The sequence below is a fragment of the Buteo buteo genome, chromosome 13 (genome assembly GCF_964188355.1).
Source record: "Buteo buteo chromosome 13, bButBut1.hap1.1, whole genome shotgun sequence".
Taxonomy (NCBI): Eukaryota; Metazoa; Chordata; class Aves; order Accipitriformes; family Accipitridae; genus Buteo; species Buteo buteo.
Window position 1 is genome coordinate 34,126,188 of NC_134183.1, and position 22,633 is coordinate 34,148,820.

The 22,633-nt window shown below is 40.9% G+C and overlaps 1 protein-coding gene across 1 annotated transcript in view; it reads right to left on the bottom strand.

The window, feature by feature from the left end:
• Positions 1 to 3,174, bottom strand: part of RORA (RAR related orphan receptor A) — a 378,120-nt gene extending 374,946 nt beyond the window's left edge. Inside the window, exons 1-2 of the mRNA XM_075045494.1 lie at positions 3,134 to 3,174; positions 1,686 to 1,930 (exon numbers count right to left, since the gene is read on the bottom strand). Of these exons, the coding sequence (XP_074901595.1) occupies positions 1,686 to 1,857 (172 nt within the window). The 5' untranslated portion in view covers positions 1,858 to 1,930; positions 3,134 to 3,174. The remainder of the gene's footprint in view (positions 1 to 1,685; positions 1,931 to 3,133) is intronic.
• Positions 3,175 to 22,633: the final 19,459 nt, after the last annotated feature.

A 22,633-nucleotide genomic window follows, 5' to 3' on the forward strand; every position in this document is an offset into this window, starting at 1 on the left:
CCCGACAAATTAAGGAAATTTTCTCCAGTGTTTCTGATTAACCTTGTTACATAAGGCGCTTGCATTCCAAATCCACTCTCGCAAGCTCTAAATATACCCCGCGCAGCCAAATGCTCCCTGCACACACGCCCGTGGCCACCCGGCCTCCTCCGGCCAAGCCCGCTCCTCCTCGCCTCTGCATCCGCCTAACTGCGCGCTCCCTGCTCGCAAATCGCCTCTAATTAAATGTTTCGGCGTGTGTCATCTCGATGGCTTTTACTGTACGCGGATTCCCTGAGTGGGAAGCTGCCTGGGAAGGGGGGGTGTGGCCAAAAGGGGAAAAATACTGTAAAACACAAGCCGACACATGATCAGCCATATTCCAACCTACAACCAAAAAATCCCTCCGTCCGAGGAGAGACGGTCTCCCCGCCGCCGGCGGCCGGGCATCGCCGCCCCAGCCCCGGCGGCGGCCGCCGAGGGGGCTGCCGCTCCCGCCGGGCACGCACTTTTCCTCCGCCCGTCATTTCTTTCAACAGCCGTGTGTATTATTGCATAGCGTTATTTCATTAATTTTTACCCATCACCGAGTGATTCTACCCGGCGAAGCATCTCTAGCGCGCTCCCCCTCTTGTAAATAATTTATGAAGCGTTGCTCCTACAAGTAATTAAAGCGGCAGCCTCCTCCCTCTCGCACGTCTCGGCAAACTCCGGCGGTGTTTGAAGCCGGCGCCCCTCACCACGCCCGCGGCGGGAGCAGGGGCGAGCGCGCCCTGCCCGCTCCGCTCCGCTCCGCGGCGCCCGGCAGCGCGCAGCCCTCCCGCCGCCGGGGCTCGCCTCCCGCCGCCGGGGCCGCTCGGGCACTACCGAGCTGACGCCAAACTTCAACCGCCCTGAGCACCTTCAGAGCTGACCCGCACGGCTAAAAGACGCAATCGGAGGCAGGAGGTAGCTTGGCAGTTAAGCGACAGAAAAGGGGGGCTCGTCTGCTAGTTTGCAGCGTTTTATTCGGGGGGAGGGGGGAGCGAAGGAGAACCCACGGGAGCAGAGGGACCCTCTGCAAAGTTGTGCACATTCAAGAAACAACAGCAACTACGAGATCATCCGCTCCGAGAGGAAATCATTTTTCAGAAACACTTAAATGAATTAAGGGAAAACAGCGCGCAAGAGAGTGAATAAGTCGCCCGCAAACCGCACATCTCCTGTTTAATCGCAGATCCCCCATTCACAACAAGCCACAGCACACCAGTTGAGAAACTGTCAAAAGGAGACAGACGAGGGGGAGAAAAAAAAGGGGGGGGGGGGGAGGAAGGACACTGCAGCTTTAAAAGTTTGTTCCCTTGAATCCCAATACTCCTGCTGTTGCTTTATATATTTATAAAATTATGTAATTTCAGGGACACACTACCCATCCGGATACCACAGGCAATAAACGAGAGAGATAGGAAAGCACTAAACACCGCTCAATATTTTCATTGCATCTGTCCCTCCTCCTGCAGCAATTAAAAGAAGCTATAAAAGTTTGCAAGGTTTTGCAGGGGGTAGAAGTGTGGCTTGTTTGCGTGCGCGGCTTCAACAAGCACGAGCAGTAAACCAGGGGATTAAATTGCTGCATTTCCCCCTTCTCTCTTACCCCCCTCTTCCTATTCCCACCCACCCCCGATCCCACTCCCCCGGCCCCCTCCCCCTTCCCCAAGTCTCCCTACCTCTGCTGCTGCCGCTGCTGGAGTAGCTCTGCCTGCGGACGGGAGCCGGCGCATCGCTTTTCCGGGCCGGCTCCAGGTTCACCGGGGTGTCCCTGGCGCCGGCGGCCGCCTCGGAGACGCTGCTGCCCGGCTCACTGGCTGCTGGATCGGGGGCTGCCGGAGCGGACTCCATGTTTTTCCCAATGTAGATCGCTTGGAGATGGCGAGCTCCTACACTCCCTCTATCTTCTGTTTCCAGCGCAACTCTATGGTAGGAAAGCAGAAGGGAGAGAGCGAGCGTGATCCAGATGGGATGTGAGCTTGCCTGGCTGTGACCACAAGCAGCGCTAGCGAGAGCTGCACACCCCCCCGCCCCCGCACCCCCCGCGCTCCGCCGCCAGCCGCGCACCCCGCGCCCGGCATCGCCGCCCTCCGGCGCGGCCCCAGGGCGCGGGCCCCGGCCGGCCGCCGCGGCGCGGGACGGCTGCGGGCCAAGCCGGGCGGGCGCCCGCGGAGGCGGCGGGCGAGGCGCCGCACGGCCGCGGGCGGCGGCAGGAGGGGGCGGCGGCCGCGGAGCCCCTGCGGCCCCCCGAGCGGAGCGGGGCCGGGGAAAGAGGAGGTGCTGCCGTAGCCCTGGGCGGGCGGGGTGCCAGCCCGACCGCCGCCTGGGCCGGGACCCGCGCCTCGACGCGTTCACGGGGCCCGGCCAACAAGGGCACCGGGCCCACGAGGAAGGAGCTCCCAGCTCCAGCCTCAGCACTGGTGGGAAGAGCTTCTACGCAGGGCTGTCTTTTCCCCCATGACTGTTTCAGCTGAAGCTGCATCAGAAGACGCCGGCTGTATTAAGTGTCTCGAGACCCACAGGTTTAGCAGCCGTGCAGCTGGAGAAGGGGACGTTTCAGACAATACCTCTCTTTCGAGGAAGTACTCTTTGACATAGGACAAAAGGTGACTAGCAAGGTGCCAGAAAACCTCCGGATCCGGTCTGACTTCTGCGAGCACTCTGGTGCAGCGCATAGTCTCAGTAATGGTCAACTCCTTGTCCATTACCTGATATTAAAATAAGTAACAGCTGCCATGAACAGTGTGCTGAAGAACACATCCCTCTTGTATAACAGAGGCCATGTTACATGCAGCCCTACTGCCTCCTGCACAGAAGGTGCTAAAGCTGTCTGCTCTGTTTGCTTTGACTGTTCTGACTAGAAGCACGGCCTGAGCAGACCAAATCATGAAATTTGTATTGGTAGCAGTACAAGCTTTTTCCAAATGGTACTGGATGATGTGCAAGCAGATGATATGCCACTGTCTGCTGACCAGGACTGCTGCTACAGCTTTTAACACTGCTAGTGGTGGTGACTGATGAAACTTGTAGGTAAACCCTGGAAAAATTCACATTCTCCAGTCTAATCACCAGTATTGCACTGCTCTGTCACAAATGGTGGCTGCTCACAAACAGCTGTGAAACATACCATGAGTCCTATTTGCCCCAAGAGCTTGTTCACAAATTGGATTACATCTTGCACTGCTGATTGTTCTTTTAGTTGCAGGGTAGAGTCGTGGGTCAGTTGATTTGGAGGCCCTGAAATTCCAGTTACCTGTGTTTGAAAAAAAAACAAAATAGTTCTGATTATCCATTAGCTGTCTATATCTGAGAGGCATGGGCAGAGACTGCAGAAGACAGAATACCATTGAGAATGATTCTGCATTTATTTTCAGAGTGTGAATACATGCAAAGAGCGAGGAGCTGGACTTGCAGACCTTGCCCATTGAGTAAACCAGTGCTTGTTCTTGACAATTCGTTACAGCAGGCCTGGAAGCCCAGGGGTATGGACACAAAAGGCTACAATGTTTTTCACCGGTGACAAGTGAAACTATCTCAAGCCTGAGAGAAGCTGTTCCTAGACAGCAGACTTGGAGGGGGAGCAAGTGAAAATGGAAGAGGGAGGCAGGAATACAGTTTGCTTCCAGTGCCTTTTCTTGGGGCTGTGGGGAATGTCCCATCGCTACACTGTAACACATGCTGGCACAGACGGGTTCACAGCCTTTTGGCATGGTCTCACTGGAATCTGCAGAGGGCAGAGAGGTGGTCCTTGTCTGATGCAAGTTTGGTGGGTGAGAGATGCAATTTCCTGCAAACTCTCCCCCTTTACTTTTCACTAATTGGCAGCCTCCAAATAGAAGCAAGAATTATGTGAGCTGTGGAAACTGAACTGCCTGTTATCCTGAGAGAAAGCTTATCCCTCCCTCTTCAGATCAGGGTTTAAGCAGGCTGACCAGGCAATGTGTGTTGGGAAACTTGCCCGGCTAATAAAAAAAGGACTTCATTCCTCAAAGCTGCCAGACCACTGCCTTTCACCAGCACTGGGAACAATCAGACTACTTGCCACAGTAAGGATTATTCACATGAGTATTTTGCAGGATTGTTTTTAGTACTGCAGATACTTCAAATTATCAGAGAGTGTGGGGTGGTTTTTTCTCTTCTCCTTTTATCTGTTAAAGGCTGCTGAGATTTAGTGCACCTACCTTAGCTATACAATTGTCATTTAGTGTATCTTCTCCCCCATTTTCTAAAACTAAACAATTTTTCAATTTACTTTCTTAGAAAAGAAGAGAAGGAAACACTGAAGGCTACAATAGGACAACATACAGTAGGCTTTGGTTTTCAAAAGAAACTGGGGGGGGCGGGGAGAATCACAGAGGAGTAAACCCAAGTGCCTAGAACATCTGAATTGATGGAGAAGAAAAATAAATTTTATGTTATTTAAACAACATCTCTCATACATCACTAGCAGCAAGAACCAGCTAAAGCAGGACAGACTTGTAGCATATTTGTAGAGGCAACAATCTAAGAGTTTTTGTAGCACCTACACAAGCAAAGACAAAGCAGCTTTGCTCTTTTGCAAAAAGAGGGTGCCTGAAAAACCAGAAAGCACCATGAGAAAAAGAATAGGGTGACAGTTTACTTGAGCTTTACACAATGGAGGAAAACCATCGTGACTTTTGCCAAGCTCGCTCTCTATGAAGCTGCTCTGCTGAGACATTTCCTGGGCACAGAAAAGGTCTTCCTTGCTCTTTGGTCTTTTATTTCTAGCTTCCAACCCATACCAAAATGGTTCATTAGCTTTGATCACTAAGCTTGTTTAAACAAGGAAGATGGCATTAGCAGCAAAGACAGGTATGCTGAAAAACTTGAGGAGAAATGTTGCATTAGATTAAAAAGGGGATTAGAAATTGCTGCAGATGTTACCTGCAGCAGATCCTATCAGAAGTAACAGTAATGGAAGAAAAAGGGACAAGTAACACCAAACATTTCCTGTCGATTTTGTTGATTTCATGTAGGTACAAAGATTAATCTTTTTTTTAATTTAAATTAAAAAAACAAAACCAAAAACCAAACCAAAAAAACCCAAAACACATGTCCTGTGTGATTCTGGAGTAGACAAAATATTAAGATGATATGGACACTTTTTCAGAGCACCAAAACAGTGACAGAGTAAGCAGTAGAAGAGCTATAATGCACACAACCATCAAACACCACGGAAAGCACACTCTCATGTAGGACAGGCACAAGGTAGACAGAGCACACACACGTGGAAGAAAATCATAGTTCACAAGAGAACAGTACAACACCCTTTTGCCGTAGTGCTAATGACCCATTAAGATGCAAGCATATTCTGAATTTGAAGTAGTTAATAATGGTCTTCTACATAGCTAACTAATACAGCTGTTGAAATACCCCAATTGAAAAAGAATACCAAAGTACATTCCTGATCCAGGAAGTACATAGAATCATAGAATATCTCAAGTTGGAAAGAACCCATAAGGATCATCGAGTCCAACTCCCTGCTCCTCACAGCACTACCTAAACCTAAATCATATGACCAAGAGCATTGTCCCGACTCTTATATAAATAATAGCCCACATTCCCTTCTGTGGATCTAGACTACAGTGACCACTGGCTACACCATGCACATGTCAAAGGGGACTGCCAAATCTTCCTAGGAAGCTTTGTTATCTCCAATCTAGCAGTTGTAGACAACACATTGGTGCAGAGCTGAAAAATCATGATGGCAAAGGTTGGATAATGTTGCACAAAAAGAGACAGCGAGATATTTTGGTGCTGGTGGCATTTTCTGTCTTAGGCATTCCCTTGTGACATTCCCCCAAATTCTTCCAATTACAGCTCCCCCTCCTGTACAACAAGTTGCCAGGGCTAAGGCACATTTGCTTCCCTTGGACACATTGCCCTGTCTGTGGTTTTGATGTCTTTGGAAGAAAAGAGAAAGCAAAGGGTTACAGGTTGAGGACATTCAGAAGAACAAATTTCAGAGTCATGCAAGTAGCAGGACATCCACTAGGTCTTCAGTGAAGTCAGCTAGTACAATTCTGATGTACTCATAGGCCAATCTTGAAAAAATAATTTAGATCATATGCATCTATTGTTTGTAACCATATTCTGTGGCATATCTTTTAACGGTTTACAAAACTTCAGTTAATTAAATTTTACAGTAGGACAAGAAACTGTTTCCACTTGAAACACATACAGCCTATAATACCTGAAAGCAACTTTCTCAAAGTTCTGCACCCCATTAAGCTTCAGCAAAAACAGGCAGACTAGTAAGCTATGTGCATAGGACCTGAACTAATTACTGAAGCTGAGTATTTGGCAGTAATTAAATTAAATACTACTTTAACAGCATTCTGTCTTATTCTAGATGGGAAAAAAAAAAAGAGAGAAATAAGACAACTGTGCTGGAGGCACTGTGACTGGATGCAGTTTCAGTGGACCCTTTCCCACAGCCTTTATCTCTAAGCAAAGTAGAAAGCTCATCAAACAGTTCATCTGGAATCTACACTCACAGATATAATTTTGTTTGTTTTAAAGACTGAGGAGCATTCGTTAACTAGCTAGCACAGCACAGGTTCAGTAGAATCCCCTTCTTCCTGCTGAAAACTCAGTGTAAACTATGAGCTGCTTTTTATTGTTTGTTAAGCCTCTATTTCCACTTTCCTCTCCTGCCATTTGGATTCATTCCTTACTGGATTTTCTGTTTCTGAAAGAAACTGAAGTGGAGAAGTATACAAATATGAAGTAATGAATCCTTTGTGCTTATCTATACAGCACTACATCCACAATCAGCACCTCCTGATATAAAGAGTACGCAGCAATAGCACAGGTCAGCTCTTAAGAATTCAATACTTTTTGTGAATGAATTAAGGCAAAAGGCCCAGAGATATCTGTCTTTCTCAGCATGCTGTCTTTGCTGCTGTTTTCTTGCAGATAGTTAAAAGAACTACTGAATATTTTCCTTTAGCAAGATGTACACCTTTCTGACATTCCACACACTTGCAGACAACCTCTTCCTCCCACAAAGGTAAGCTAATTGAATTAGAGGAACAATTCAGCCTGCCCATAATCTCTGGCGAGTTGAAGGGAAACAGGGAAGAGAAAAATCTGATCCAAAGATACATTTTTCATCTCAAGAAAATGGAAGCTCTTCTAGTGAAGATCAGTAGATGAGACACCATTTCTGAAATCTTGGATCGCTCCCGGTCCAAAGTGGGGGTGGTTGTTTTTTAACTAACTCTTGCTTCAGTATCTTCTTCTTAACTGTGTTTTCACTCAGTAGCTGTTCCCCCAAATACCACATTTATTATAGAATTCATCCTTTATATCAGACTGATAACTAATACTTTTTTTGTGAAAAAAATGTGTTTCTCTAGAAGTAGTAGTAAGTTAAAAGCAGGTTAAAGCAAGGAGAAAAAATAACTTCTCCATAAGAAAGAAACGTTGCTATTGTCTAGATGATTGTTGTGCATATACCTTCATACATCTCTGTCATTCTCCCCGTGGATTCCATCAGTAACCCCTTTCAAAATAACTTAGAGTGGCTCTTTCAGGTAAGGTATTCGGCTCACAGACAAGATCCTAAAATACTGGAGAGTTCAAATGCATTTGGAAAGCTCACTTTCACTCAATCATTAAGGAAGTTTGCACTAGCCAAGCAAAACCATATCAGTTTGTAGTTCCAAATCATCCTGAATAGGAAAGCTACAAGTTACCTTGTATTACTGTGCATTAACATGTAATTAATAAGATACTTTCTAGAAACTGTCTAATGCATGCACAGGAGGGCATAGCCAAGCCAAAACACAAAGTTGCATATTTGCAGGAATCTAAAACACAGCCAAGTAATATTCTTTGCCATTAACTTTCCTACGTATCTGGAAAGAAAGATGACAAAAAAAAATACCTGCATAGCTGAGGTCTGTGAACAGCATACCCGCACTGACAGTAAACCATAGCAAAGTACTCTCACAAACCTATTATACCACTGCCATGCTTTCCTTTTAACAGTCATGACCACACTTTCCTTTTAACAGTCATGATGCTAAGCAGTAATGTACTTCACCTCACAACAATTTCCATCACAGTACCTTCAGAAAGGCGGAGAAGTTGCGATAGAAACTATCTGCCTTTTCCTACTCTGTCACAACCCAGACATCTAAGAAAATGTTCTGAACAGGTGGTGGGTAGCTTTCTCAGGTATCCCATTGCAACGGTAAGGAGCCATGCCTGCACACCTTCTGATTTGCCTCCTTTTTCTCCAGGTCACAGAACTCGATCTTCTAGCTATCTTAGAAATACGAAAATTGCCTTCATTGAACATGTACCAAAAAATTACACTAACCATCAGTTTATTCAAGCAGCCCAAATACACAGCAGAGAGATTACAGCTTAGATGAGCATTAAAACTGAATTATGCCAGAAATGCAGAAGTGAAAGTTGTAATTTAATTTAAAATAATTAGTCAGGTTTTACATAATTTGAAGCCTCATTTGATTTATTTAAACACTGTATCTAGTAAAATATTTTTATTTCAAGGAAAAATGGAAAGCCATCTACTGCATGCAAAGGTCAACTCGTATTACAGAAAACATTCTCCCATCTGCTTTAACTCTTTGAGAATTTAACATTCCACAATAGAACACAACAGCCTCTGTCTTTTATAATAGTAAGTCCAAAATTTCATATATTTTATACAGACTAGAAGGATGAATATGAAGCTTCAAGTATTATGTTGAAAAGAGAATCCTTGGAAGAGGAATTTCATAGTGAATATATGCCAAAGTGTTAACGGAACAAAGGTATAGCAAGAAGTAAAAGATCCATTTTTCCCTGTGTTTGGAGATGAGAGGGAAGAAGGTAGAACTATTGAACTTTCACAGCTGACAGTTCTAATAAAGTAAAAAAAAATTTGGTTGTTCCTAGGCTGTCTTCATGTTCTATAAAGCACCAAAATTCAAAATAAGCTTTGCAGATTTTTTTCAGCTTTTTTCCTGTGATGAAAAACAAGGTGGGAAAAGTACCTTTTAATCAAACAAAATATTTAATTAGGCCTGAAATGAAAAGCTGCATTTTGCACCATCTTTTTTTAACTTGCTAAAAGTGAAGTTTAGTTATGCTTCAAATTAAAATTATATTTTCCTTAAAAAACAAAAAGAAAAAACCCAAAACAAAACCACAACAAAAACCCAACCAAATTTCTGAACACATTTAAAAAGGAACATCAAGGTCTCACATCTTTTCCAATTTTTTCTTCAACTGAGTAAATCAATCACAAGATAGAGTTCATTAAATTGATCCAAGTATGTATTTTTCTAGCCAAAAAAGCCACTCCATTTTGGATATGGTAAAGCTATCAATAGCTATTTCGCAGCCTTTGTACAGCCAACATGGTGGTTCTTACACAATTTTAACTATAGAAGTACACATATGATGTAAAGTAGGCTAGTCAGTAATAGCATCAAGAGAGACTCTCAGTATGTCTTAAATTAGAAGACTCAACTATGATCAGACCAATTTACATATCAACATGAAAAAGTTATATATTTTATTAAAAGTTATAATATTAAAAATGGCTTTCATACTCAGGTTTGTGACTCTAGAACAAATGTCGTGAGGCTTATGTCTGTGTTAAGCCATAAGAAGCTCTCCCAAGACAAGGACTTAGACCACTGGCAAGCGATTTTCACATGTCATTTTGGCTGAACATCCTTCTTGTTCCATAGCTATGGATGCACTCCCCTCACAACCAACAGCTACTTACAGTCATACCCATATTGCAAAAAAAAAACCAAACAAAAAAAAAAAACCAAAAAAGTGCCAACTTTTGTCTCTCAAACCAATCTAACCAGTCTACAAATGAACAAAGAGCCTGCTACAGAGTAATTTTCAAAAATTGTACCAATTAAAAGTCAAAGATAAGGCTGGAAGGAAGAAACACACGTTGACACACTCAGTCCCTCTCTGTAAAGTCAAGGCAAAAATAAAATAGGCGCCCAGTCTAAATAATTATTTCAAGGGTGAATTTTTTGAAACTTTGTTTATTCGCAACCATCTTTAATTTAAATAAATTGGATAGGGTTGTTAGCCAAATGGATATTACCTTCAACTATTTTGACAAAGGTTTTTATTTACATCTTGAATTATGCAAATTATATATCAAAATGTCAGATTTTTTTTCCTTCTCATTCAAAAAACATAGAAAAATAGCAAATTTCAGCTTAAGTAAGCCTGGCAATGCACGGTCTAGCCCTCTATTTTCTGAATCTTTCCAAGCCTATGAATGCAGTATCACCTGAGATAGGTAAAGCATTTCTCCCTTTCTTCTTGAAACATTCACCACTTTTCTTTAAAAGAAAGTTATTCCTTAAAAGCAAAAACAGGCTATGTAAAATATCCTCACAAGTGTATTTAGACACACTACGTTCTCTCATCTAGAAAAATAATTACCTTACAGGCTTCATAGTCAAAATAGGAAGCTCTTTGCTATACAAAGTTTGTTTTAGTTGAGGTTTGAATCTTGTGGCTGGGAGACTTCATGATAACCCACACAGCTATTTTTGAAGTTTAAAGCAAAAATAAAACCTGCCATACTCCATAGATTCTTAGAGTACCCTTCCATTTGAGCTTCTCAGAAAATTTTATGTTGTATTTCTCTCTATCTTTACTATCTTCCATAATGCAAGGGATTCTTTCCTAAATCACCTTGGCAATGCTTGTTGCTATTGTAGAAATTTAACTACCATTTGAAAATAGCAAAGTAGCATCTCAGGCAAAACTGCTAAAGATTAAAAAAAAAAAAAGAAAAGTCTATGAAGGTAAAATGCTAGGTGGTGAATAACTAACATAAAAATCAACTTACTTATATATAACAGATTATATTTTTTCCACATCCTTCATGAATATGTTATCCTACAGACACATTAATGAAGCGTCCACAGGACTTCTCCCACTTTCTTTTTGCAGCTTCCACCATGTTTCATCTCTGCAGACCTGCCTTCAGTCACTCAAAACAATCAGCACAAATTTTCACTGGAAACTCTATGCTTTTTCTCACCTTAGCATGATAGCAATCATTTGCCTCCAATTTAAATAGATTAAACAAATAATTTAATATTTACAGCCCTAGCTTTACAATAATACAATTTTACTCTTCTTCAAATTATCTGTAATCTTTTATAATACACTGATATTTTCCTGGTACATATGCCAATTAAAACTATGGCTGTGCCTCCCCTCCACTGAGACTTACACTTTTATAGGACCTTTATGATGACATTCAATTACCATAAGGAACAGCAAGATCAGGGAACAATTTTCAAAGGAACAAAAAGTGGTTCACTTTAACGTTCCTTACTAACGTTTATGGCTTTTCAGAAATCAATACCAACATGCAAAAACAATGTAGTAGCTCTACTTAAGAGTTTTTTATTATCTGAACACAAAACTGAACTCATAACAAATACTAGCTTTAAATTCTTTTGCCTTTTTTCCCCTAGTGTTGCAAAATTTGTCTGAGGGGAAAATGTTTGAAATTAATGAGTTTAAATTTTGAGAGCCAAAAGAGTTCTATTTCTCAAAAAAAAAAAATCTTAAATATTTTATATCTACTCTTCACCATTTGTTTTTCACTGTGAAACTTTAAGTCTTCCCCACTTTCTATCCACACTTCCAAAAATGCCAAAATCTAACACAACTAGGGAAAAGAGGCTTAAAGAATAAGAAACTATTAATATGCCTTTTATCACAAGTGCTTCATGCCCCTCTGCTTCAAGTAGACAAGAGGGAAGAAGCAGCATGTAATGATCTTCCAAAATGGATGTCATTTCAGGTTCACAAACAAATCCAGGAGAGCAATTTCTTACTTCAGATTATAAAGCCCTTAATACTTTTCCACCTTAGAATCTTCCAGAAACATTCAGGGATCTTGTGTTCTTTCATTTGGCATGCTGGGCCCCCATCTGGTCAGCTGTGAGCTTATGTTACAACACCAAAAAAAATTGATTTTAGGCATGCTTTTTGCATTGGTGCTCAAAGTACAAGCTTTATGTGATATGAAGTTTACATTCCTTCTAATCTGATCTCATAACTCTATTCCATGGGGACATCTTTATCAAAGAATAGATTCTTGGCCTAGGATGCTGGAATTAAAAATTCCTTACTAATTAATTTTTAGCTGGCACAACTCACAGTCTTTTTAAGTTCAGTAGGAATTGTAAGTCTATTCTCCTTGTTTAACCACTTATAATTAAAGATAAATAAATAGCTCAGCTCTGTTTTTTCCCCAGATGAATGTACTGATTAACACAGTAGGTTTTTCTACAGAACTTTGGTTTGTGGATGAGAAAATTTTTTAAGAGTCCAACTCTCTAAATGCTTTCCTCCAAGAGAAAAAGGACTGGGGGCCGTGCCCGGGGCGGGGGGGGCGGGGGGGGGGGGGCGTTAGGGAGATAGTTCTGAAACTGATTATAAAAAGTTTCCAGAAATATTTTTTTAAAGCCCATAATTATTTTTTAATGTTCAAAGATGGAATATTTGTTTAAATTACCATGCTTGCATATGCTTCTACAGCCCTTTTATAAGCAAAATTGTGTACCCTCTGGGCTGCATACACAGACATAGGACAACCATACATTTGCTAAACATTTTCTGTATCAGGTAATGACATCTGTGTGCCACTTTTGGCTATAGACAATTAATAGAACACATATCTCAGACTTTATGGGCAAGCAAAACATCCAGAAAGCAAGAAGCTCAGTGTCAATGGACTTAATCTTTTAGTAATATAAATATGTGTATGTTTTTGGAGAAGTAAGACTTGGGCGAGCATACAGCTAATGAAGAGTGAAACTGATCACATGATACATGCCTAAATGCTTTGCTGAACTAGGACCTCATAAATGCCAGGAATATGGTCTATAATATTATGGATTTGAAATGGACTATTAAACAACAATATTTTTGAATTATTGAAGCTTCCTTCTGAGAAGACCAAAAGCCCAAATTAAAATATAAGGTCTGTCACTTTTTTCCCTTTTAAATATTCCCTATTTCTAAAGTTTTGACACAAACTCAAGAAACTCAGTGGTACCAAGATAGGCAGACAGTTGCACTTTATTTCACTGTGCTCTTTTTCTCCCAAGAACATTATTTTGCAATAGAACTATTTCACTGTTGGAAAACTGAGCTGCCTTTTTTGTTTGGTCATGATACCACCTCTGTTCCCCTGGCAGCATCTGCAGAATTACAAAGAGGAGAGTTAGAAGAAGCCATGACAAAAACAATCCTCTGTATGATTATTGTGTTCATCCTGGAATATACTATATGTCCATGTACATATGTACATATACACCATGGAATTGGACTGCTCACTGTATGTACTTAGTGGTTTAGTTTCTGGGCCGTGAGGAACACAGAAGAAACAGCACAGTGGTTCAAAACAAGCCCCTTGCTGGAAATGTATGTGGCATTATTTAATGTTTTCAGTATTAGCTGTAAAGAAGCTTAAGCCAAGTTACAGTACTTGTTTTGCCAGTACAGGGAAGCAAAAGATCAAAAGGACCACAAATAGTTAAATAACATCCCTCTGATCTTGTCATACAGACTGACACAGATGCAGCAACCTGCTTGAGCTTCTGAGGAAGTTAGACCAGGGAAATGGCAAGCCACTGGGATGACAGACCTGTTCATCACAGCACTAACTTCCACTGCACTAACAGTCTTTTCTCCCTCTCCCTTTTCTTTGGTCTGTTTCTGCTGTTAAAAAAAAACCATCCCAGTTTAAAAGAGTTGCCTAGTCACCTGAGCCACAAACTCCCAACAGGCAAAGCTCCAGCTATTCAGCTCTCCATGCTTAGGGTTTCAAAAAGGAGGACTTGACGTACAGCTGGGAGAATTTCAGGAACCACCTCAGAACTGTCAAAGCCCAGCAGTTGTTGCAGTGTATCGAAAGAAGCCAGTCACATCAGGAGCCATTTAACCATTATACCAGTCAGATTTTTCAGAATCCTGATTCTTTCCCAGATGTGTCAAGGTGATGTGTGATACTACAAATATACGTTTTTAAACTTTTATCCAGATGCTCCTTGGTTTGTGACTGTCTTGAATTCACACTGTGCCCACCTTCTAAGTGCTTAAGTGGTGGCAGAAAGCCATTAAAGGCAAACAGAAGAATGAATAAGGACATGCATGATTGAAGTAAATTTATTTTTATGTTTAAGTGAATACACACAGAAACTTGTCTGTGGTATTCAGTGATCTGCACTTTCTGAAGCACTGTTCTCCACAAATACAGAAATTCAAAAATTAGCTTTCAAGCTATTAATTAAATTTCTTGGATAGGTAAATAATGAATAAGAGCCAGCTATTCATTAGTATGCAATACCTGAAAACTATGTTACACCTTCTTATCAATCTGACCCAAGATTTCCCTGCTGTTGGAGGGAACTAAAATCACAGCTGACAGCATAGTGTGCTTTACCTATAAGAAAGCAGAAAGAACAAAATTAGTTAGTTACTCAAATAAGCAAGTGGTTTACCCCAAATTTGTAAAAACTATGGAAAAAATTCTTTTTTAGTAGTTTAAAGCATGCTGCTGTTGGTTGAACACATCCAAGCAGCATGCAAACGTTCCAAGATGCAGAATAGATGTCAGTTGTTCATGACTTACTCAGCAACAAGTTGTCTGCCTAACCCGTTAAGTCTGTTGCCTATAAATCCTCCCTGGTAACAGGGAAAGGGAGAGAGGCTCCTGCATGAAACACTCTCCATCCTTCCAAGACTTCAGTCCTGACTCATCCCTGCCACAAACTTGCTTTTGGTTACAGAGAAATTGTTTTGTTTGATTTTAATTTCATTCTGCATTGGAAAAGCATTATTATTATTCCCAGGAAGTAGCATGGGTTAGTGTGCAGCTATTTTATATTTAAGCAAGATTGTGCTTAATGCTTTCAATTTTAGTGCCACTGCCTCTTGAGAATCTGTGATATTTCAGTGCTTGGTCACTGCTACTTTCTTTATCCCAGCAGGTTCTCAATGCAAGCAGTTCATATACTGCTATGCCAGCTCAGCCGAGCAAGACTAGGAGTTTTGTGTTTGTACTGCCTGTGCCTAACTAGAGTAGTAGCTATTGATGAACATTCTGAAAAAAACAAAATCTCTAAGTGCTGGAGAAAATAGTTAAAGTTGGCTCTCCAAAAAGAAGAAAAGATCAGATTGCAGTGCAGTTCAGAAAGTGCTATGAAACCCATTAATAGCAATATGTTCTCCACACGTTGAAAAGATGAAGCTAATTAGTAAATTTCTGCAGTTCCCCCCAAGAAGCCTTGTAGATTACTAAATGGGTCCACAATACTACTGGCATCATTCAAAGATGTGCATTTACATTTGATCATTTACCAGAGTGTTTCTCACAGTTCTTCTAATTATGGACTGAGAGCCATGCTTCTAGACTCCTAAAAAAGATGAAAAGAAAAATCTGCAAACTCTGCATTATCTCCCTTCCTGTTTTAACTACAGAAAGAGCAATTTTTGGATGGACTAACTTGTGCACACCTCTGTAGCTTCATTAGGAAGAAAAGGATTACTGCTCCCCTATCACCCTCCGACTTACTTATAAGAGCACAAATTCCACGGTCTTGTGCTGCAAGTAGGGCTCCCCCACTTTTTACTCAGAGAAGGCCTGATGAGCAACAAGCTAGGAACCACACCACTGCAAAACCATGTCCCAAATAGTACTGGTTTTTTCCCCCTACACTGTCAGAAATAAAGACTTACCACATGCCCTGTGTCAGCATACCTTTGGAACAGATTTTTTCCCCACCTTCTCCCTGCCTTGCAGATTACTGGGATGGGGGGATTCCTCTGGAATCAGTAAGACACAAGCCTTAAACCTGCAGGCTCTGAGCAACTGACTGCTCCAGGCCCTGGAACATAGGCCCTCATGCAAGCCCTGGGTAGCTGGGAGAGAGCTTCTATCCACTACAACTTTGGTGATCAGGTAGTCTACTGAACATAGCCAAAATTCATTTGGCCACTGCAATTCATTTGGCAAAATTAATTGCAGGCCACCTGCTCCCAAGAGAGGCAATTCCAAAGTATATGATTCCATGACCATGCTTTGCAAATTCCTGCTGTAGACAGTGTTCTACCTGGGCAGTCAAAATGCTCAGAGGCATCCATGAAATAGGAAGGATCCTGATACTCATCAACAAACAGCAAAATTCATAAACAGAAAACAGAGTAGTCAGACACGACATAATGCAAACCCAGTAGTGAGCACATTAAGTTGTCCCAGCAGTTCTTCCACTCCCTGCAATTCTACAATTGTTTTCAAGCACAGAAATAAAAATTGAGATTCGCATTATGTCCTGAATGTTCCCCAAACTTGGTACACTTGAGATCATGTGAAAATGGAGGAAAGGAGTAGGAAATCCAGAGCTAGGTTCACCTTAAAGAGACTTCTCAAACACCAGGCTTTTCACATGTGCAAGCACAGTTTCAGTCTGGATAACTGCACTTACAGAGCAAGTCAAAGCAGCAAGGCTGCCTAAGTTGTGAACAACAGTAGGACCTTATTAGAGGCTGGCTGTTGTCAGGCCCACAGACCAGTGTCTTTCACATTAAGCTAAGGAGGTGCTTTCAGATCTTAAGAACAGCCCAGCTAGAGTTGCTTTTGTGCTGTATATGGATTTACCAAGCTGAAGATGTTGAGGAGCTAGAACTTGTGAATTGCAGCTTACCCAGTTGAAGCTGCACCGGGGACTCGTACTAAGAGGTTAGGTTGTGTCTGAGTTGCTATTTGTCAAATTTTCTGCTTCTGAAGTGCTCAGAGTGACAAAGCGAAATTGCTGAGCTGGGATATTACCCCACTGGTGTGCTACAACCACCTCCTACATTTTAGAAGCACCTCTTATACACTTACAAGGATGCTCCAGTTGCAGACTTTCAAGGGTAATTTTTAATCACACTTGGACTTTAAGAGGTTCTAACAAAGTATAGTGCTATAGGCATATAGATTGATGGATGCTTCAATACTGAGCATAAAGCCTTCTATGTTATCTGATTCTATATTTATGCTTTAACTCATTAGTGGGTTTCATTAGCTACATTTTTAGCTTGTGCAGCATTTCTCAAGTTATATCTCTATATAAGGGATTCAGATGCTTTTCCTCTTCTCTGGTGGGGGTCTTCTATATGATGTGATAAAACAAATAAATACAAAATAGACTAACAGCCATATATTAATCTGTTGAGCATTCCCAGAAAGGAAAAGTCATGTCGTGTTCAAAGTTTCTATGCACCATTAAAGAAGCCAGAAAAGGCAGATGGAACTGCATTCTGTAATGGAACCTTAGGAAGATATCTAGGGGGAAAAATAGCATGTTTTAGTCCTCATGAAGGGAGAAAGAGATTTACAGAAAAATGGATAAATAAAAAACTAAATGCTACTTTAATCTTATTACTTATGGTAATCATAAGAAACCATTCATTTTTCTACTTTTTTCAGTTTTTAACTTTTATCACTTTTCATAGGTAAAAGTAGCTGTAAACATCTCATTTCCATCCATCTCACCTATACTAAGACAACTTAGGAAAATACACTCTAGTCAATGAATTTATATCAGCTTAATATGGACTATGTTAGACATCTGGAAAGTGATACCTTCGTAGTAGTACAGTGAAGTTTGGGTAAAGATACAAATGAGGTTTGATACTCTCAGTCAGGTTTTCAATCAGGGAGAGCTACACATCTTCATAAATATCACCCAGGTTTATGCAAGTCTAGAAAAAACAACAGACATCCTAAACCTCTTGTTTCTTAAGGGAGTGTTCTGACCATTTAGTTTTCTGACAAATTTCAATTATGTCTCGTTTATTCACAATAAAGGTTTTTCTACTGGCTTATCTGGATTTTTCTCAAAGACATTGATACAACATATGAAATGGGAAGATGAGAATAAAGACTACTTACAGAGGTCATACGAAGATAGAATATCCCATAATAATACTGAGAATGGTTACATTTGAGCAAAACCTGAGAATTATTTTTGGATACTGCTGATTGTCTGCAAATCATGGAGTTCAAGTCCCTTTTCAGTAGAGGCTCCTGTATCACCTTTGAAAATCAGGATTAGAAAAAAATTAAGTATTTTCAAAGGCACTCATGAGACTTTGGAACAGAATTCACAAACAGGCTTCTGCACAATGACACTGAGCTTCACAATCTCTAACTCACAGTCAAATGAGGCTTAAAACAACCCCCAGTGCCCAGTTTGGTGCCCAGGGTATCTCTACAATGCAGGAGAAGGGTTAGAGAGAGATGAGGTTCACGCATAGCAAGAGTTGTCTTAAGGCTGCAGACACCAGGTAAGCAAACCTCACTGCAGGGAGATAGCTGCCCCACTCTCTGAACTTCCAATACTGAGGCTTTTTCTATCATAAGACAGAGGGTACACCTGTCTTTTATAAATAGCTGTAGGAAGAACTTTTTCTTCATCTAACAGCTCAGCAGTTAGACCTCTCACAAAAGTTTTAGAACTTCTCTAATTCCTCCTCCACCTGATGTCCACATCTTTTACACAGGGGAGCATAAGGTAGATACACTTTCAACTTCTGTTGTTGAAGCGCTCTCCACTGTCCAAAGGACAAGAAGGAAAGAGAATGGTGTTAGTCTATAACCTAGTAGTTACATACTGCTCTGTAAGATACATACCTACAATCCCTTTCCCATTATAAAAGCAGTGAACAACAGACTTGCTTAGGTAGTGAACTTGCTTAAAGTGGCATGAACTAAGGTGCAAATATCACTGTCACCGATACTTGCCCTTCTGGGGGAAAGCATCCAGAACATGCAGAGAACTGCAGTAATTGGTTGCAGTTTGTCTTGGATGCCACAGTTTAGCTTTTCCTTCCCCAACACCAAAAAGGTCCATCCTCTAGCAGCATAAGCCTGCAGTTCCCATGCCTACAATGGCTCGGGGGCAGCCATTGCTTCCGCAGAGGCAAGTTTGCTGATGGGCACCATCACACCTTTGACTGCCAAGAGCTCCTGAACTCTTAATAAGCAGAAACTGTCAGTAGGAAGCCAGTGCCTTTTCAGAAGCTAATTAACAACTTGCTTCTCTAGGATGGGCAACAGCCTCCACATCCTTCTGTATTCCCAGCTTCTGTTGAAGTTAAAATTCAGTGAGTGCTGGGAGCCAGGAGACACTGTTTCTCACAGCATTTCACAAAAACAGCTGCACTATACACAGGGGAAGCAGACGTCCTGAGAGGAACATGATGATAGCCCCACTGTGCACTGACCCCAGCTAGGAACCTTCAGAGGCAAGCTCTATAGAGCAGAGAAACTTCCCAGGTTTAGATGAAAATTATCCTCCCAACATTACCCACCTAACCAGTGTTGATTTGACCACAGTTCAATCCATCACAAGAGGCCCATGGTAAGTGGAAGAAATTTTGCTCCTATCTAATGGATGTGCTCTTGAATTGGTTTAATTGCTCAGCTCTACTTTGAAATGAAATGGGCCAGCTTCAACTCATTACTCTCCTTTTCTTCGGGAATTGTCATGAGGCTGCTAAAAATGCTCAAAATTTCTAGTCTATTTCCTCATAAGTTATATACAATCTTAATCCAGCAAATGCTTCCATCTCTGTCCCTGTGATTGTAGTTTACTCGCAATTGGTATTTAAACTGTTGCATTTGGTTTTGAGTTGAGTGACACTTGTGCCACTTGACACCAGATTTGCCACAGATACGCAAAATAGAAACAGGCTATGCTCCACACAGCTCCTAAAAAAAGCAAAAAGGTTTTCCTGCTGCTGCTGACATTAGCTGCTATCTGCTGAAATGATAACGTCTGAATGCCTGGTTCACTAGAAGCATCCTGCAACTTTTCAGCAGTCATTGTTATAAAGATAGTGTACCTCCAAGCTCAGACAAGAATTAGACACAGGAGTATCTTAGAAAGTCTTTGGTTTTTTCCCTGGTTTGTGTTGTATCTTAGTCTTACACAGTTGCACTGGAAAATACTCCCTGTAATAATTATTTTGAGAATGCACAAAAAGTGGTATATGATACATTAAAAAAAAAAATCTAAATATTTACCATTGGTAATGAAAACCATTGAGCTGAAAAGTATAATATTCAGCATTTTTGTCTGACTCAAATAGGTATCAATGCTACTTTTTCACGTATAAAAGAGGTTTTTAAAAGGTACATTGGGAGAAATTTCACACCTCAAAGTTTATAGTATGAAAGAAGATATAATTTATGCTCTTTGCTGCTTTAAACCTCTTTCAGTTGAGGAAATTACAATGAGAAAAGTATTTGAAATGTCAGACAAAGAATATTAATATCGCAGGCACTCTAAAAAAAATCAAATACTATTTTAATTAAAACTTGTTTTAAGTTTCTTGTCAAAATAAGAAGGTAGGCTATGTCATAGCTGTATTTAGGCAAATGTTAGCAGAGTTCTCAGGCCTGGAGGAAAAGAAGTTTAATAAGAGTTTGGTGCACCTGGTTTGGCCATTGATGTTTCTCATCTGATTGAGTTCTTGCCCCAAGAGATGCTTGATGAGAAAAGCTCAGCTGCCACACATTTTTACAAGTACTGTAAGTCTTGGAAAAAACTTAAAATCAAAATTGGGGAAGGTAGAAGAGAAACAGAGTGGGAGACAGAGAGACTGCATATCTTCTCTGTTTCTTTGAATGAATACAGAATTAAAAGGCTTAACTTCCTAGAAACTAGACGCATTGATATACCTGAAAATCATGCATTAAAGTGCAGTTTACCATATCTATAAAGACAGCTACCTAGGCAAAGCTGAAGTTCTGGAAGGAACTGCTGACATGTGGGTATTTCTCCCAGGGCAGAGAGGCAACTCATTCTTTTCACCGAGACTCATATGATATACAATTAGACTTGGAAGTGTTTCACAATTGTTTCAACCTAAAGCTTTAGGTGGAAAGACTGAGAAATACAAAGGCCTTGCCTCAGTGCCCATCTTACTAACTTAAAACTTTCACTGACTTCAGAATTGCAGGAAAGGGTTGCTCTGTTTCTGTGAGCTAGGCAGCTGAACTTGGCTCCTCTTCACATACAACCTCCCAGTTTACCTCCTGAGTTACAAAGCTGTGAGTCATGACACATGGTTGCGATGTATTATTTTGCTGCACACACACACCTGACAGATTTCACTCTCCTCTCCCCTTCACCCATATTCCTCAGGCTTTTTTATTTTATTCCATACTGGAGTTCTGCTACTTGACTAGGTATTTTCACCAAGAACTCACCTTTATTAAACTTTCCCTGAGAGTTTTACCTTTTCATTACGGCCCTGTTTGCATTTTTGTGCGATGCTATTCCAGGAATAGCTGTGTTACCAACCTACAAATTAAAAAACACCACCAGATGGTGAAAATATGTCTGACTGATTATTCCAAAACCATAAAATGTTACTTTGTTCATAGTTCTGTTCATTAAGATTTGTAAAGGCTTGTTTAGCTCAAGATTACTATCATCTATTCAGTGGTCAAATAACATTACAAAACCATTACTGAACGGTGAGTTGCAGTCTCTAGAAAATATTAATTCAACCAGAGATTACAAGAAAAATCTCATTTTGACAGACATCACTTCTTTTCGGCCAGTGTGCCATAAAGCTTTATGTATCACCCCTCCCCTTGTTTTTGTTTCTGGAAATTCTACACAAATACTACCACTATGGGAAGCCATTTGCATTGAAGAGCTGGTCATATTACATGCATATTTTCAAATTTTTTTACATGATAGTATATTGTTATCTTCTCATCTGAGCTTGTATCCCACAACTGGGTTTAGCAGATTGATTAGAATGAGCCTGCATTTTGCAGAACAACTTGCAGGATGTACCGAATACCTTTGTCTAAAGATACCTGATTTTCATAACTAGGTACAGCAATATTGTAACTGAGAATTTATGATTTGTCTTCAAGTTATTCACAAGAATATTTCAATCTCCTTAATATATTCTACTGTAAAAACATTTGCTGGACATATGCAGTAGGCAATTCTTAAGCTAAGTATTATGGATATGAACCTATTACCTCTCCAAAGCTTGTTAGCTTGTTTAACACATTTTCATATGGAGAATTTCTGTTTAGATTGGTAGTTTGACTTTAACTAGTATTTTCCAGCATTCATTCAGAGCATGCTCTGTCTAGGGAAGATACACACTATACACTCCCAACTTAACATTTTCCTCATTGTCTTTTTGTTTAAATCCTGACTGAATGCAGAAGAAATACTTCCCAGACCTCTTGTTATATTCATACACAATTCTCTTACTACAAGAGAGTGTAAAGAAAACAGAAATTTTATAGGTGTTATCCTCAATTGATATATCATGAGCATTCAGTCCAGTAGTAGAAAAGGAAACTGGGACCAAGCCTTCAAGGAAGGAAGCACTCTCAACTATTCCTAAATTAATGAACACAAAGGCATTCTGTACTTACAGAATTGAACAACTCTTTATGGGAAAAACCAGACTCAAACTTCAGGAGTGTTTTAAGGAAACTAAAGCAATATACAGTAACAGAGGTCATGACAGTTCTCCTCTAATTTATCCTTAACAGCAAGCT